The 15,009-nt window shown below is 38.7% G+C and overlaps 1 protein-coding gene across 1 annotated transcript in view; it reads left to right on the top strand.

The window, feature by feature from the left end:
• Positions 1–1,590: 1,590 nt before the first annotated feature.
• Positions 1,591–15,009, top strand: part of LOC145679885 (protein lifeguard 3-like) — an 85,264-nt gene continuing 71,845 nt past the window's right edge. Inside the window, exon 1 of the mRNA XM_081750401.1 lies at positions 1,591–1,901. Within this exon, the coding sequence (XP_081606527.1) occupies positions 1,593–1,901 (309 nt within the window). The 5' untranslated portion in view covers positions 1,591–1,592. The remainder of the gene's footprint in view (positions 1,902–15,009) is intronic.

Below are 15,009 nucleotides of genomic sequence, written 5' to 3'. Positions count from 1 at the left end.
TAAAAGGGAATAATAGAGTAGGATAGGGTAGAGTAGAGTAATATAGGAGAAAGTAGGGGAGGGGAGGGAAGTTTGGACCCATTTTGTTAAATTTCATAGAGTGTATTTTCTCGTCTCTGCGTCTGAATAGGGGTCTACTAACTGAAGCGTCTGTATACACCTGTAGCCATGTTCAGAATACAAATACCCACAATCAAATCATTCGGTATCCTTGCGCGAAGTAGTACCCTCCACTTGCAAAATAGTTTCATGTTTATAAGCGCTTATAAAGGAAAACAAAGATAACTTCCGCTCTCTTTACATATTATCAAGCACACACACGAGCAAAGTATCCATTTCTTCCTGGTAAATTTTCAAAATTTAATTAGAAACAGACGACTAACTTTGAAACTTAACCCTACTTACGAATACCACATTATTATTATTATTATTATTATTATTATTATTATTATTATTATTATTATTATTATTATTATTATTATTATTATTATTATTATTATTATTAAGTATTCTGCCTTTCGGCAGGTCCTGGGACCACAGTGTTTTTTTTTATTTTAGATTTCGGCCTGAAATGTTTCTTTCACATTTTTCGATCTTCAGCTTCCTCTTTTAACTCACAATATTTTCTTCTGTTTCTCAAATAATCTATCACTTGTGTTCTTCTTCCTATTCCTCGCTTTCCTTCCATCTTTCCTTCTATGGCAGTATGGAGAAGACAATTTCTTTGCAAGATGTGTCCAATCCAATTGGCCTTTCTACGAAGGATGCTGTCGAGAAGTGTCCTCTTCTCTCCTATTCGTTTTAAAACATCTTCGTTTGTAGCTCTCTCTGTCCATTTTATCTTCTCAATCTTCCTCCAACACCACATTTCGAAGCTCTCTAAATATTTATTAGCTAACTTCCGTAATGTCAAAGTCTCTGAACCATACAGTCCAATGCTCCCTATATAGCACTTGACCAACTTCTTCTTAAGTCCAATATTGAGCCTTCTAGTTAAGAGTGATCTTTTCTTGTTGAATGCTTCTTTGGCTATGGCTATTGTTGACCTGATCTCTTTGGTGCAGTAAACGTCTCTCGTCAAAATACTTCCCAGATACTTGAAACTCTCGACCTCTTCAAGTTCTTTTTGTTCTACTTTGACCCGTAAGGGAGCGTTTCCTCGGGATATTCTCGTGACTTTCGACTTTTCAATGTTGATTTCCATTCCATATAGTTTTCCATGTCAATTATTCTGTCATTAACAAGATAAGGTGTGCAGATGATGCGATTATTATAGCTAGAACCGAAGAAGGTCTACAGGAGATGATTGACAAAATAGTTGAATACCACACACGGAAGTAGAATTGAAAACTGAACTGTTTGTCATAATCTGTAATTGGTTCTTTTTTTTTTTTTTTTGCCGGACGGAAGATAAATTGGGCACCCTATCTGCTCTGTTAGTGACTCTGTTTACCTATACATATGTAAATGAGCTAGTATCGACCAGCGGGTACAATTGGCCACCCTATCCATGATCTGTCCTGTTTGCAAGTAACACACTCAAACAAGACTATTTTGCTCCATAATGTTTTCTTGTTTTGTTTCAGGACAAAATGGCGTATTCTAATCCACAATATCCTGGCAATCAATATTACACTGGAAGTTCATATACTCAGCAGCAATATGATCCAACTCGTGACCAGTATTATTCAATTCAATATCCGTATTACCCAAGTGGATATCCGTATTATCAACAACCATATTTTCAATCTGGTCAACAAATATCACCTTACTATCCACCACCACCTCCAGGTCCACCACCACCAGCAGCTCCACCACCACGTCGATCTCCACCACCACGTCGATCTCCACCACCACGTCAATCTCCAGCACCACGTCGTCAAACCAATCGCACCGTAAACGTAAGTATTACACCAATTAGAAATTCATTCTTCAATTTACGGGACTTTATGATTAATGATGAATCATTTGATGAAACACTTTTATTTTAATCTCAACTTAATTTTTTGTGTGATTTAGAAAGTATTTGTAATTAGAAGTGATCCTTAGATTGATTAACTAATTTAGATTTAAGTTTCTTTTTGGCATCGAGGATGTGCAAGGACTGCTCTAAAAGTTTCTCCAAACTTCTACTAACAATGGGGTTAGTGTTCCGCTATTATAAAATTCGGAAGAAAAATGTTTCTATGTTTAAATTATGTCTTTGCGATCCTTAGCGTGGGAGGAGCTAGAACAGGCTGTGCTCAGATAAATTACTTTATGTTCACTCTAAAATGTACAATATCGGAGATAACCTTAAAATCGACACAAAACTAAGTACGAAATTCTTGCAACTTTATTTATCAAGTTAAGTTAAATTTAGGCCATTTTATTTATTTCTGCGTACAATGATGCACTTCTTGCTAGGTGATATGCATGATATGATGCATAGATGATACGATATGACTTAGCTAATATGATTCATGTACAACGATATACCAAATACGAGTACAGTTAATAAATTCGTGGACTGGTACACAGAATATAGGCAACCAGTAGAACCCATGGTTACTGTGTTCGATGTGAACGTCCACACACACAGACAATTACACAGATCCACAGTGATATTCAAAATAGTTCAAGCATCATTTTCTCTTTTGACCCGTCTTGTCTTGGTTTTTTTCGTTTTGGAGATGATGGCGATTTCGAGGTAGCTGCTTGTCTCGTTAGTTGTGGATCGTATTTCAATTCCTGTTATTGTCCGGTTCAGGAATGTTCCATCAGCGTCAGCACTTCTGATCGTTGGTATTGTGTCAGAATACGTTGAACATGGTGCTGGGTGAAACGCAACATGTTCAAGTCATCCGTCGAAATGTTGTGACACGTACCATGGCTGATAAGTACTGCTGCTGCGATGTCATCCGCAACAACCATTGCAACCTCTTTAATTTTGAGTTCTGTTCGGACTGTTGCTGACCAACCTTTTGGTTCATAATCCTTTAAACTGTTTCTCTCCTCTGTAAACAATTGGTGCCACTTAAACATTGTACTACGGCCCAGAGTGTTGTCGCTCTACACTTGCGTGATCATCTACAACGTTCCTGCAGCTGATTTGCCTAGTTTGTGGCAGAACTTGACGTTAGCCAGTGGGCTCAAACTCCGACATCCTCCAAGTCCGCCGCGGCGCAACCTACTCCTTTCACAACAGAAAGAGTAGGTCTGTTTACACTCTATGCAAAAACCTGCTTCTTGCTGGTCGAGAGACGAACTTCCACTGCTTCCTCCAGGATATCACTTATCAGTTGTATTATATCAAAAGGGCCACACTGCGTGGAGTCCAGAACTTATTGACTGTAGTAGTATTATCTCCTTTCCTGTTTCAAGCATTTCAAACCCAAGTGCCCTATTATACAGTAAAACCATATCAAGTATGTGAGGCGTGGGACGAGATGCACTTTCAAAGAATAGCTAGTTGCACTGAAGTCCACAATGTTAACTGAGAACATAAATAAAATGAAGAGTTCCATTTTGGGAGGCAGTAAGTGCAAACAGAGATTAAATTTAGCCTTTTATTGTGTATAGATGTCACCTAAGCTTTCTTTAATATAGTAATGTTCAAATTTATAAAGGAAGGGGTATTTCAGATTTAATGATTAATAGGAAACAAAATATTATTAAGTTGTTATGTGCGTCATTTTCAAAGGGAAGAAAAATAACCATGATTAATTGAACAATCGACGTGTGCAAATATACCCTTGTTTTGGTCAACGTGTTTAGCCAACGATTAGATTTCGTGGCGAAAGGAATATGTAATATATGAAGCGAAGAATTTGTCAATCAAACATTGCACCACCCGATCATCAAGGAAAGCTTTCCCTCCCATGAAGTAATCGATATGCCGAAAGAGATGATAGTCGGCGGGAGAGATATCGAGAAAAAACGTATGTGAGGAAGAGATTGAACCATCCCTTGTGTGGCATGTGAGCGAGCAGTGTTGTCCAACATAATGACATCATGTGTGTTTACCACTGCTGGATACTTTCGTGATAGTTTGTGAGATGTATTTGATATAGTATACTGTACTGATCTGTATTGGGTTCCATTTATATGATGGGTTTCTCCCATGGACTACCATACTAATAAGAACACCTCCTGTGGCAGGATAGGTGGTTTAGGTAGGGTGACCATACGTACCGTTTTGATCAGGACAGTTCCGTTTTAGGGACATGTTCCGGCGTCCCGTCAGTAGATGGAAAAAATAGTATTTGTTCCGTTTTATGCAAGTGAAAGAAGTAAACAAGAAACACAGTACCTTTACTCCTTGTAAAAGTATTAATAATAACAAAGAGGCAAAAACTGAACTAAAATTACATACATTAAACATGATCTATAGTTCACAGTACCGCTTGAAAGGCAAGAGAAGTTCTAGCAGTTGCTTGTTTGATGAACCAACTTCAACGTGTCTTGCCGTTTTCGTAAGTAGAGATGCAAAAAAGCCGGATTTTTTGAATCGATGGTTTTTTTTCACATAAAAAGCCGGCTTTTTTTTAAAAAACGAGAATTTTGGAAATTTTGGCTTTTTTATTTTCATGATTTTTCTATCCAAATAGCTTTCTTATAGTGTATTCTATAGTTAGGTAAGAATTCCAAGACCTAAATGTCATATTTAGCTCTGTAATTCACCATCAAGAAGGATAGAGCCCATGTTTTAAGAATTAAAGCTAACATGAAGAATGTAGTATTTGAGGGCAATTTTACAGGCTATTTAACTTTATTTTAACTTTCGAGTTATCGACATTTTTTTCTTCTCTAGATCATTTTAGTTTGTCATCCGTGTTTTATTTCTAAGAGCTTAGTACTCTAGCTTCTAGCACAAAAGATAAACTTACGTTTTTCTATATATCCGTCAAAGCATACGTTTTTCAATATGTCCGTCAAACCGTACTTCCACATTTCTCTTATACTGTAGTTGTACAGTCAGCGACAGTAGAAAATGGAGGTTGCATACATAAGAAATGATAGCTTTTTCCAGTAGCAGAATAGTTTCACTCAATGTCTGATAGTTGGACAACCAACATGACAGCAAATACGTGCCCGAAAACATAACATGCCAGGATATTCCTCCATTTGGAGGAAAAAGTATTACTATCTGAGAGCATCATTTAGAGAAACAACCACGAGATAAATCTGCAGAAATTCCATTCACATTAAGTTCAAAGAGATAGGAATTAATGCAAAGAAAACGAAAAGAATAATACGCTTCATGCAGAAACCGAAAAAGTACGGAAAGCTAAACAAAATGAGAAAAGAAGGAAAGGAAAGAGCAAAAGACATGGGAATAAATTAAATATTAACACTTAAGGATAAACAGTGTCCGTCTTTCCCCCTGCCCCCGTCTTGGTTTTTCTCCCTTCATAGGATAAATCTCTTTCAGTATCAAACGCGAACATCATTTATAGTGTCGAATTCCTTGAAAAAAAAATTAACTCAGTCTAGGCCGAGACTCGAGGCCCTTAGAATGACAGTCTCACGCGGTATCCACTTACCTACACAGGCTCTATCTATAAATAAGCTATTACCCGCGCTGTTATCAAACGTGTTAAATCAGCCATTGTCGGTGAACCACCCCAGTTCCATTTGAAGTTTAAATTTTATTTACCTCACTTAGCCATCTATGGGTAGCAGTCCCCTTGCTTTCACAAAAAGCATTTGTTCTGTAGATTAAAATCAAGAATGAATTAATCTGTACTCTTGGGAGCTTACTGGTGCACCAACATATCTATCTATCTATCTATCTATCTATCTATCTATCTATCTATCTATCTATCTATCTATCTATCTATCTATCTATCTATCTATCTATCTATCTATCTATCTATCTATTTATCTATCTATCTATCTATATATATATATATATATATATATATATATATATGTGTGTGTGTGTGTGTGTGTGTGTCGGATTGATTGAGGATTAAAAAAGCGACTTCGTAAATTTATGGAACGCGTGTTAACACAACAGTAAGGACATCTCGTAACGTTGTTACGTAACACACGCAATGTAAATAAAGTTTCAAAACCAGAAGTCGGAAGATATGCCGTGGATAAGTCGATAAGACGTCTACTTGCTGAGTAGAAAAATCCGGGTTCAAATCTGGGCTGTTACGTTTTTTTCTGTGCGTTTGAAATTGCTTTCTTTCATTTTTTGTAGATTATCTTAAATTAGTGAAGGCCAAGTAAGGTCAGATTACATATATGTCTGCTTTATCTGTGTGTACAGTCCAGAGATGGAGTGAGTCAATTGGGTCAAGATTTGTAAGTAGGTCAGTGGGTCAGTGAGTCGTGGGTCAACAGGACGTGACTCACTGTGACACACCACCCACCGTGACCTCTCTGACTCACACTGACCCTACGTTTTAAATTTTAAGGTCTCCCTCTTTATTCGGCCTCCATCTTTATTATTAAATTCAATGTATAGATAATTATTGAGTTGAGTTGATTTTGAGTTTAGCGCCCTTTTCAGCAGCAAGGCTATATGAGACGGGACCTACTGATTAATATAGAAACCGAAAAACATGAGCTGCCGTTGGGAATCAAACCAGGGTCTTCCACGCCACAGGTATATAATTGTGACTTATATAGCAATTAATATTCTTGCTATAAAGTATCAAATAACTAAACATTTGATGTAAATAAATGAGAAACCTAAAATATTGCAGATTACTGCAATTGTGATTTAATTCAATTTTAAGCATTATACATCCAATAATTGTTAAAGTTGCTTTATAAAGATGCAGATTATGAATTATAGTAATTTTTTCAATGAAATGAAATTAAATTAAGTTTGACGTCCCATGCTTATGTCGGCTAGGTAAAGGAGACGGTGATGATGAGAAGTGAACGAAAATTGTGCAACGATGTAGGTAGGAGGAAACAGGAGAATCCTGAAGAAACGAACGCACACGGTGTTTCTTCACCACAAATCTGACTTTGTGCAAGCTGGGATCGAACCAAGGACCCCATGCACCAGAGGTGAACGCACTACCACTAAGCCACTTCGGCCCTATGAAAAATACAAACATATTTATTCTCTCTCTCTCTCTCTCTCCATATATATAGGTATCAGAAGCATGAATAATTTTCATTTTGGGGGCCGCGGTGGCTCAGTGGTAGAGCGTTCACCTCCGGTGCTTCGGGTCTCTAATTAGATCCCAGCTCGCGCCGTTTGGACTTTGTGGTGGACAAACGCCGTGCTGGTGGGTTTTCTCGGGGTTCTCCCGTTTTCTCCCACTTTCTTCATTCCACCATTTCACTCTTTTCTCATTATCACCGTCTCCTTTAGCCTAACTGGCATAACCATGGGACGTTAAACTTAAAGATTTCATTTTATTTCAATTTTTACGTATGGTTTCAAGTTGGTATTAAACTCAGAACTCTGATCTTAATGAGTTGAGTTGATTTGGAGTTTAACGTCTCTTTCAACAGCAAGACCATATATGACGTGGACATATTGATTAACGTAAAACCCGAACCATGTAAACTCCCGCCGTATGGTGGTGATTGTGATTTTGAGTTTAACTGCCCGGTCAGTAGCGTGGCTATAGGAGACGTGGACCTACTGATTAACATGGAATACGAAACACATGAGCTCCCACCGGGAATCGAACCCGGGTCTCCCACGATAAAGTCGCGCGTACGCTAACTCCCACCGGGAATTGAAATCTGTTCTCATTGTAAGAATGTTAACGTTCCTTATTTTACCGTTTTTGTATAACTTCAGAAGTACATCCCCACGGTAAGCAGGTTTGCATATCCAGACTCTTAAGTATGAAAACATTTACATTCACTCCAACCTCAAACAATTCATGAAGTGACGAATAAAGGATAATATTCCCGATAAAGTATATGGTTTGAAAAATACCATATAGGAGAGGGACATATCAGTCCTTTCTGCTCATGGAGTTATTAAAACACGATCATCGGACAGTGGTCTTTACCATTGAAAGATATTGCTTCTTAAAATATTTCCAAGTAACTTCCAATTTTCTCGTTCTTGTTGTGAGGCTCAATGGTAAACCGCTTACTCTGGTGCGTGTGGTCTTTATTGTTTCGATCCCCGGCCAAGTAAGTTTGCGTTGGACAAGATCGTATCCGTAGGTTTTCTCAGGGTACTCCCGCTTTTTGGCACTTTTCATTCCACCAATTCTTCTATTATCTTTGACTTGTTGTAATCATTGAGCGCGGTGGTTCAGTGGCAGAGCGTTTCCTCTCGTGCGTGGGGTCCTATTTTTTTCGAACCCCAGCCAAGTAAGTCGTGTAGTGAACAGGATCGTATCTGTGGGTTTCCGCACGGTTCTCCCGCTTCTTTCTACTTTTTTCATTCCACCAGTCCCTCTATTAATCACTGACTTACTTTATTCAATGAGCACGGTGGCACAGTGGTAAAGCGCTTCCTATTATGCGTGGAGTCCTTATTGTTTCGATTCCTGGTCAAGTAAGTTTGTGGTGGACAAGATCGTATTAGTGGATTTTCTCAGGGTACTTCCGCTTCTTCCCACTTCTCATTCCACCAATTCCTATATTATCATTCACTTGCTTTAATCATTGGACGCGGTTACTCAGTGGTAGAGCGCTTCCTCTCGTGCATGGGGTCCTTACTCTTTCGATCCCCGGTCAAGCAAGTTTGTTGTGGACAAGATCGTATTCGTGATTTTTCTCAGGGTACTCCCGCTTCCTCTCACATTTTATTCATCAAATTCTTCTATCATCATTGACTTGCTTTAAACATTGGAGAGGTCTTAGCCCCTTGAGCATTGCGGTGATGTGTGATGTAAGAAATCAGATTCGGTCCCAAGCATTTGGGTTGTGATGTAAACCTTTGCTGTGGTTCAATCTCAGTATTTTATTACGCGAGGTAAAACCATCCATATAGCTATAAATGTTGTTCTATCTTACGCAACCAAGTATTGATATTGAGCCAATGCGGAACCTCATTTTTGGCGCTTTGAGGCCAGAAACTGACTTCGGACATTACGCTGTTTTCAAATGACTAGGATCTTTCCAATGTTACCATCTGCGTCCAACAACACCATGTTTAAAAGGGGAATAGAAAGAACCCGTGTCTAAAACTTCCGGACCCAGGTTCTTGACGTTCAAGTTTAGGGATCGATTTCTGACATCACAATTGTGCTCAACCGATCAAAACCTTTCAAATGCCGCCAACGCCGTCCAACAACTTCATCTTTAATAGGTGAATAGAAGGGACCCGAATCCATAACGTCAGGACCCCATTCCTTGAGTTGCGTGGCCTGGGCCAGATTCTGACATTACTACTGCACTCAGGGGACCCGGACCTTTACAACGCTACCACTCGCGTCCAGCAACTCCATGTCTAACATGGTCGTCCTGACGTAGGAGAATCGACTCCATGCTTTTTTCATAATTATTCTCCAAATTGATTTGTATACAAGGTAGTTTGGCAAGTTTAGCAGCAGGTCTAAAATAAGTCTCTTAAGAGTGGCTCTTATTTGTTAAAGAATACATAACGATCGCTTTTGGCTGTTGCAATGGTCTGTCTAAGCGGCTTGGTAAAAAAAAAAAAAAAAAAAAACAGCGTAGCATAACAACAAAAAGGTGTTTCTCTTATATGTTAAAAATAAAAGCACAGAAAAAAAAGTCAAAGTTTGGTAAGGTGAGTGTCGGGGGACGCCGAATTCTACTTCGCTCCGGGCAACGAAATTTCTAGCTACGGCTCTGAGCTCCAACACTTATCGGTCATTCAGAGTCTCATCCCTTACCTACAACAGCGTAGTTTGATTAAGCTGTTATACCAAAACGTTTGGAAAGAACCTTTGAGTGTGACTTATTGATAGCTATGCAATATGTTGACAGAGTGCTAGTCTTTAGTTTAGCAACGAAGGTGCCCTTAGGCGAAATTTCACGTTGCTCTCTACTTTTGTCTGTGCCTTGTAAATCGTAACATAGTGTTTAAAGGCAAACAGAAAGAACGTCAGTTGTTATAGTAGTTCTTTGCAGAGCAACTGATAAGGCGTTTGTGTCTTTTACACAAATAATTTTTGCCAGATTGCTGTTTGAAGTCTTTTTGCATTATACACTATAAAACAACATATCCAGATTCAGAGAAATACACAGAAAGTTTAAAGAAGGGTTAAAAATATCTTTATTATTCAGATGCTTTATTATTATTATTATTATTATTATTATTATTATTATTATTATTATTATTATTATTATTATTATTATTATTATTATTATTTTCTTGAGTACAGAGATACAAAGAACAAGAACTTCGTCACCATTAACATGGAAGCGAAAATGTCTTCGAATTGGAAATAATAGATCAATGCATTTAATTTCGGGGAGAGGCTATAGGGCAGACACGGATCCAGGGAGCGATCGGGGCAATCGCTCCCCTCCCCTCCCACGGAAGAGGAAGCTTTCTTATTTTATATATAAATAAAACCCATCCCAAAATTTGGAGCTCTTAAAACTAGCTAAGTAGCAGTATTACAATCCACGCCCCCCCAGAAGTCCGTTCTGGATCCGCCCCTGCTACAGGGGTACTTTAGGGTTCACTGCTTTTCCTTGCAATCCACGCTCATTGCTGGATAAGTATTATATTTTATTATATTATTTGTCAAATTGAGCGAAATAGTTTTACCACAGCGGCAAATTCAACAATTAGGTTTAGGAAAAACAACTCATTGGTTCAAACACACACAGAAATAGAGAGTCCATTTGTTCGGGATGTTTTTTGAGGTTCGCGGCGTCTCCCAAGAAGAAATCTTGCTAAAACATATGTTGTTTTTAACAAGGAACGTAAATGGGTATCAGGTATATCAGTACTTCAAATGAAAAGCAAAAAGAAAAGAGAGACAAAGATGAGTGTAATTTCCTATACTGTATTTTTGGCATTGAAGAATACCGTTACTGTTTTATTGATCTACTGTACGCACTTCTGCGTTTTACTAACCAAGCCACAATCATGCTATATATACCAAATATCGGCTAGGTCCAATCTGCTGCCAATGCGCCTTTTCTTCAAGGAACATTTTTTTATTATTACACGCTCAGAAACAAGGATAATCACCCGAAACCTGAGAAGATCTGGAGAATGACCCAGTAACAATAAACTGACAAAGGGAAGGAAATACAAAAGTGGAAAACTATTGTAATCCAAAGTCGAGGCATTTTTTCTTGCAATAACCGACCCTTTAAGTCGGGGGAAGTTTCTTGAAATAATAGTAATATATTTTTAACTTGCTCCTTATTTTAGCTTACGTAGTAATTTAAGACACAAAGATGTATCGCAATTTGCAACACATTTTTCAATTTGCAGTGCAAACATGTAAATGCAATGTTGCATTTCCATGTTTGCACTGCATTGCATTCCCATTTGCACTGCAAACTGCGATGCGATACTCCATTTAAAAAATGCAAGGAGATTCCTGACCAGTTGCTCTTTCAGAAAAAAATGTTAAGGGTGAGGGGAGCACTGCTGGTACTATTCTATTTATTATTGTATTATAGACGTAATATTTTGGTCTCCTCCGTGGAGCACTCTCAGAGCTCCGGGAGGGGGGCAGTGCCCCAAAAATATATCTGGAAGAAATACTGTTCCTGACACCAAGATAAGACAAAAGGTAATAACAAACCTGGGCACACAAATGCTTAATTTCGGAGTTATAGGCTGCCAAAAACATGAAGAAATGAACTTTAAAAGTCCATAGCTCCGAAACCAGGCGACCTACCGTAGTAGGATCAAGACCTTATTTAGGAACTAGTACGTACGCTATCCAAATATCCATTTTTCAGAATTCTGCCATACTTCTGCAACAATTTTTATACAGGTATTTGGTGAGTACTTCAAATTATATGCACATAGCCAAAGTTCCTCTCTAAAAATTGTCGCATGTGTACTCTAGATTCTGAAACATTGTATTTTTGGATAGCGCACATATTAGTTTCTAAGTGAAGTCTTAACCCGACTATGATAGGTAGGGATGCACACGAGACAAGATTTGAGGCTTTCTCGTCTCGAAAATGTGCTGTAAAAGTGATGTCTCGACTCGAAAACTGTATTCTTTTTTATTGCAAGAGCTATCTCGACTCGAAATTTGTCAGGAAAATTCTGTCTCGACTCGTCTCGTGCGCATCCCTAACGATAGGTCCCATAGTTTTACAGCTATGAACCCTTAAAGCCCCGGATCCAGGATAAGATCAAGGGAGCGACTAAATCACAGTTTGCCGCTTTATCCAGTGTAAAGCAGGATTGAAACCTATTTTATCCAGTGTATACCTAAGTGTCAAGAGGGCTGTAGCTCCCCTTGGATCCGCACCTGTATAATATATATATATATATATATATATATATATATATATATATATATATATATATATATATATATATATTTGGTCTAGGAATTAATTCGTGCGGGTGGACAAGAGATGGCGCAACGAACGGAGCGTCCCACAGTTCCGTGTATCCACACATGTGTTGCAAACCCCTGTCATCGCGTATCGTTCGTAGTATAGGGCAGTCGATTAAAGCGTCAACAACACCAGTTTGTAGTTAAGTGAACATGGCGCAATTTGTGCCTGATAAAGTGTTTTTGCGGGGTGTCCTGCTGCATTACTTCAACATGCAGAAAAGTGCGACTGAAAGTCATCGTATTTTGGTGGAAGTGTATGGTGACCATGCTCTAGCTGAGCGAACGTGTCAGAAGTGGTTTGCACGGTTTAGAAGTGGTGATTTCGGCTTGGCAGACCAAGAGCGAGCTGGACAGCCAAAAAAATTTCAAGACGAAGAATTGACAGCATTGCTCGAGCAGGATTCGTGTCAAACGCAGGAACAACTTGCAGCAGCATTAGGCGTTGATCAAACAACAGTCCACAAACGCTTGAAAGCCATGGGAATGATTCAAAAGATGTCACATTGGGTTCCACATGAATTGAAAGACAGACGTTGAAAGACGAAAAATCATTTGCGAATTGCTGCTTCAACGACAGAGCAGAAAGGGGTTTCTGCATCGAATTATTACGGGTGATGAGAAGTGGATCCATTACGAGAACCCTAAACGAAAAACAGGCCTGGGTGAAACCAGGTGAACCAGGTCCATCACAACCAAAACGAGATATTCACTGTGCAAAGGTTATGCTGTGCATATGGTGGGATATGAAAGGTGTGGTGTACTATGAGCTGCTGCAACCGGGTGAAACTATGAATGGAGAACGTTATCGACGACAATTAATGCGTTTGAAGCAAGCTCTGGCCAGAACACGACCAGAATGGGAGAACAGACATGATAAACTTATTGTTCAACATGATAACGCTCGCCCACATGTCGCAAAACCGGTCAAAACCTATTTAGAAAATGTCGGATGGGAAGTTTTACCCCACCCGCCGTATTCACCAGACGTTGCTCCTTCGGACTACTACTTGTTCGATTGCATGAACAACGATTTGATTGGATAGGTCTTTACTTCTTCAGAAGATATCGAAACATGGGTCTCTGACTGGACCGCTTCCAAGGATGAGGACTTCTTTCGCCACGGAATCCGTACATTGCCTGACAGATGGGCGAAAGTGGTGGCTAGCGATGGACAATATTTTTCTTAAGGTATTTATGTATTTTGTGTTTGTACTACAGCTTCAATGTGTGCGTACCAACCGCACGAATTAATTCCTAGACCAAATATATATATATATATATATATATATATATATATATATATATATATATATATATATATATATATATATATATATATATATATATATATATATATATATATAACTGTTTCTGAGTGATTAGTTTCTTCAAAACTATTTTTAAAAATATGTGAAGAGTTTTGAGACATTCGAGTCGAATCAAGATTTTTACGAGCAGTCTCGATTCGACTCGAATTTTACAAATTGTGCCTCGACTCGTGCGCATCCCTACTTCTCGGTTCGGTTCGATATTGAATAAGCTGTGAGCCAAGCCGTACAAGTCGTTGACAACCGTAGACCCAGGCAGAACAGTTTTAAACATGTTTGCCTGGCACGCTATAACTTTTAACAAATTTTGGCCCAAGCACGAATACTTGATCCTCCGGAACTCAAACCCAGAACCTCGTGAACGATGTCCTTGTGTCCTAGATTTCACGACTACCGAAATCAGCAGTCAACTAGTTTTTAGTATTTAGATGCAAACCGCCTATCTTTCAAGCTTAATTACAGAATTTAATAATAATAATAATAATAATAATAATAATAATAATAATAATAATAATAATAAGTTGTAGTGGAAGTAGCAACATTGATAGTAATTATATTGTTTATGCAGAATAAGTGAAAAAGGAACTTGAAACTACACACAAGATTTGGCTCGATTTGGCTCGACTCGACTCGAAACTCGATCCAAATTCGAAAATCGAAGAATTTGGATCGAGTTTCGAGTCGAGTCGGAAAAAATTTTTCGAGTCGAGTTCCCGAGTCGAGCTAAAAGATGTCTGTTTCGAGTCGAATGAAGTTAAAAAAAACTCGCTCGAACTCGCTCGTGCCCATCCCTAACCACTGCCCCTGAGTTCAGTAGTAATGTCAGAAATCAGGCTCAGGCCACGAAGCTCAAGGAATGGGGTCCTGACGTTATGGGCTCAGGTCCCTTCTATTCACCTATCAAAGATGAAGTTATTGGACGGCGTTGGCGACATTTCAAAGGTTTTAATCCGTTGAGCACAATGGTGATATCAGAAATCGATCCCTAAACTTGAACCTCAAGAAACTGGGTCCGGAAGTTTTAGACATGAGTCCTTTCTATTTCCCTTTTAAACATGGGGTTGTTGGACGCGGATGGTAACATTGGAAAGATCCTAGTAGTTTGAAAACAGCGTAATGTCTGAAATCGGTTTCTGGTCTCAGAGCCCCAAAAATGTGTTTCCGAATTGGCTTAAAATCAATACCTGGTTGCGCAAGATAGAATAACATTTATAGCTGTATGGATGGCTTTATCTCGCGTAATAAAATAC

The sequence above is a fragment of the Thermobia domestica genome, chromosome 2 (genome assembly GCF_964235325.1).
Source record: "Thermobia domestica chromosome 2, izTheDome1.hap1.1, whole genome shotgun sequence".
Lineage (NCBI taxonomy): Eukaryota > Metazoa > Arthropoda > Insecta > Zygentoma > Lepismatidae > Thermobia > Thermobia domestica.
Note: the sequence above shows the minus strand (reverse complement) of the source record. Positions and strands in the feature narration are given on the sequence as shown.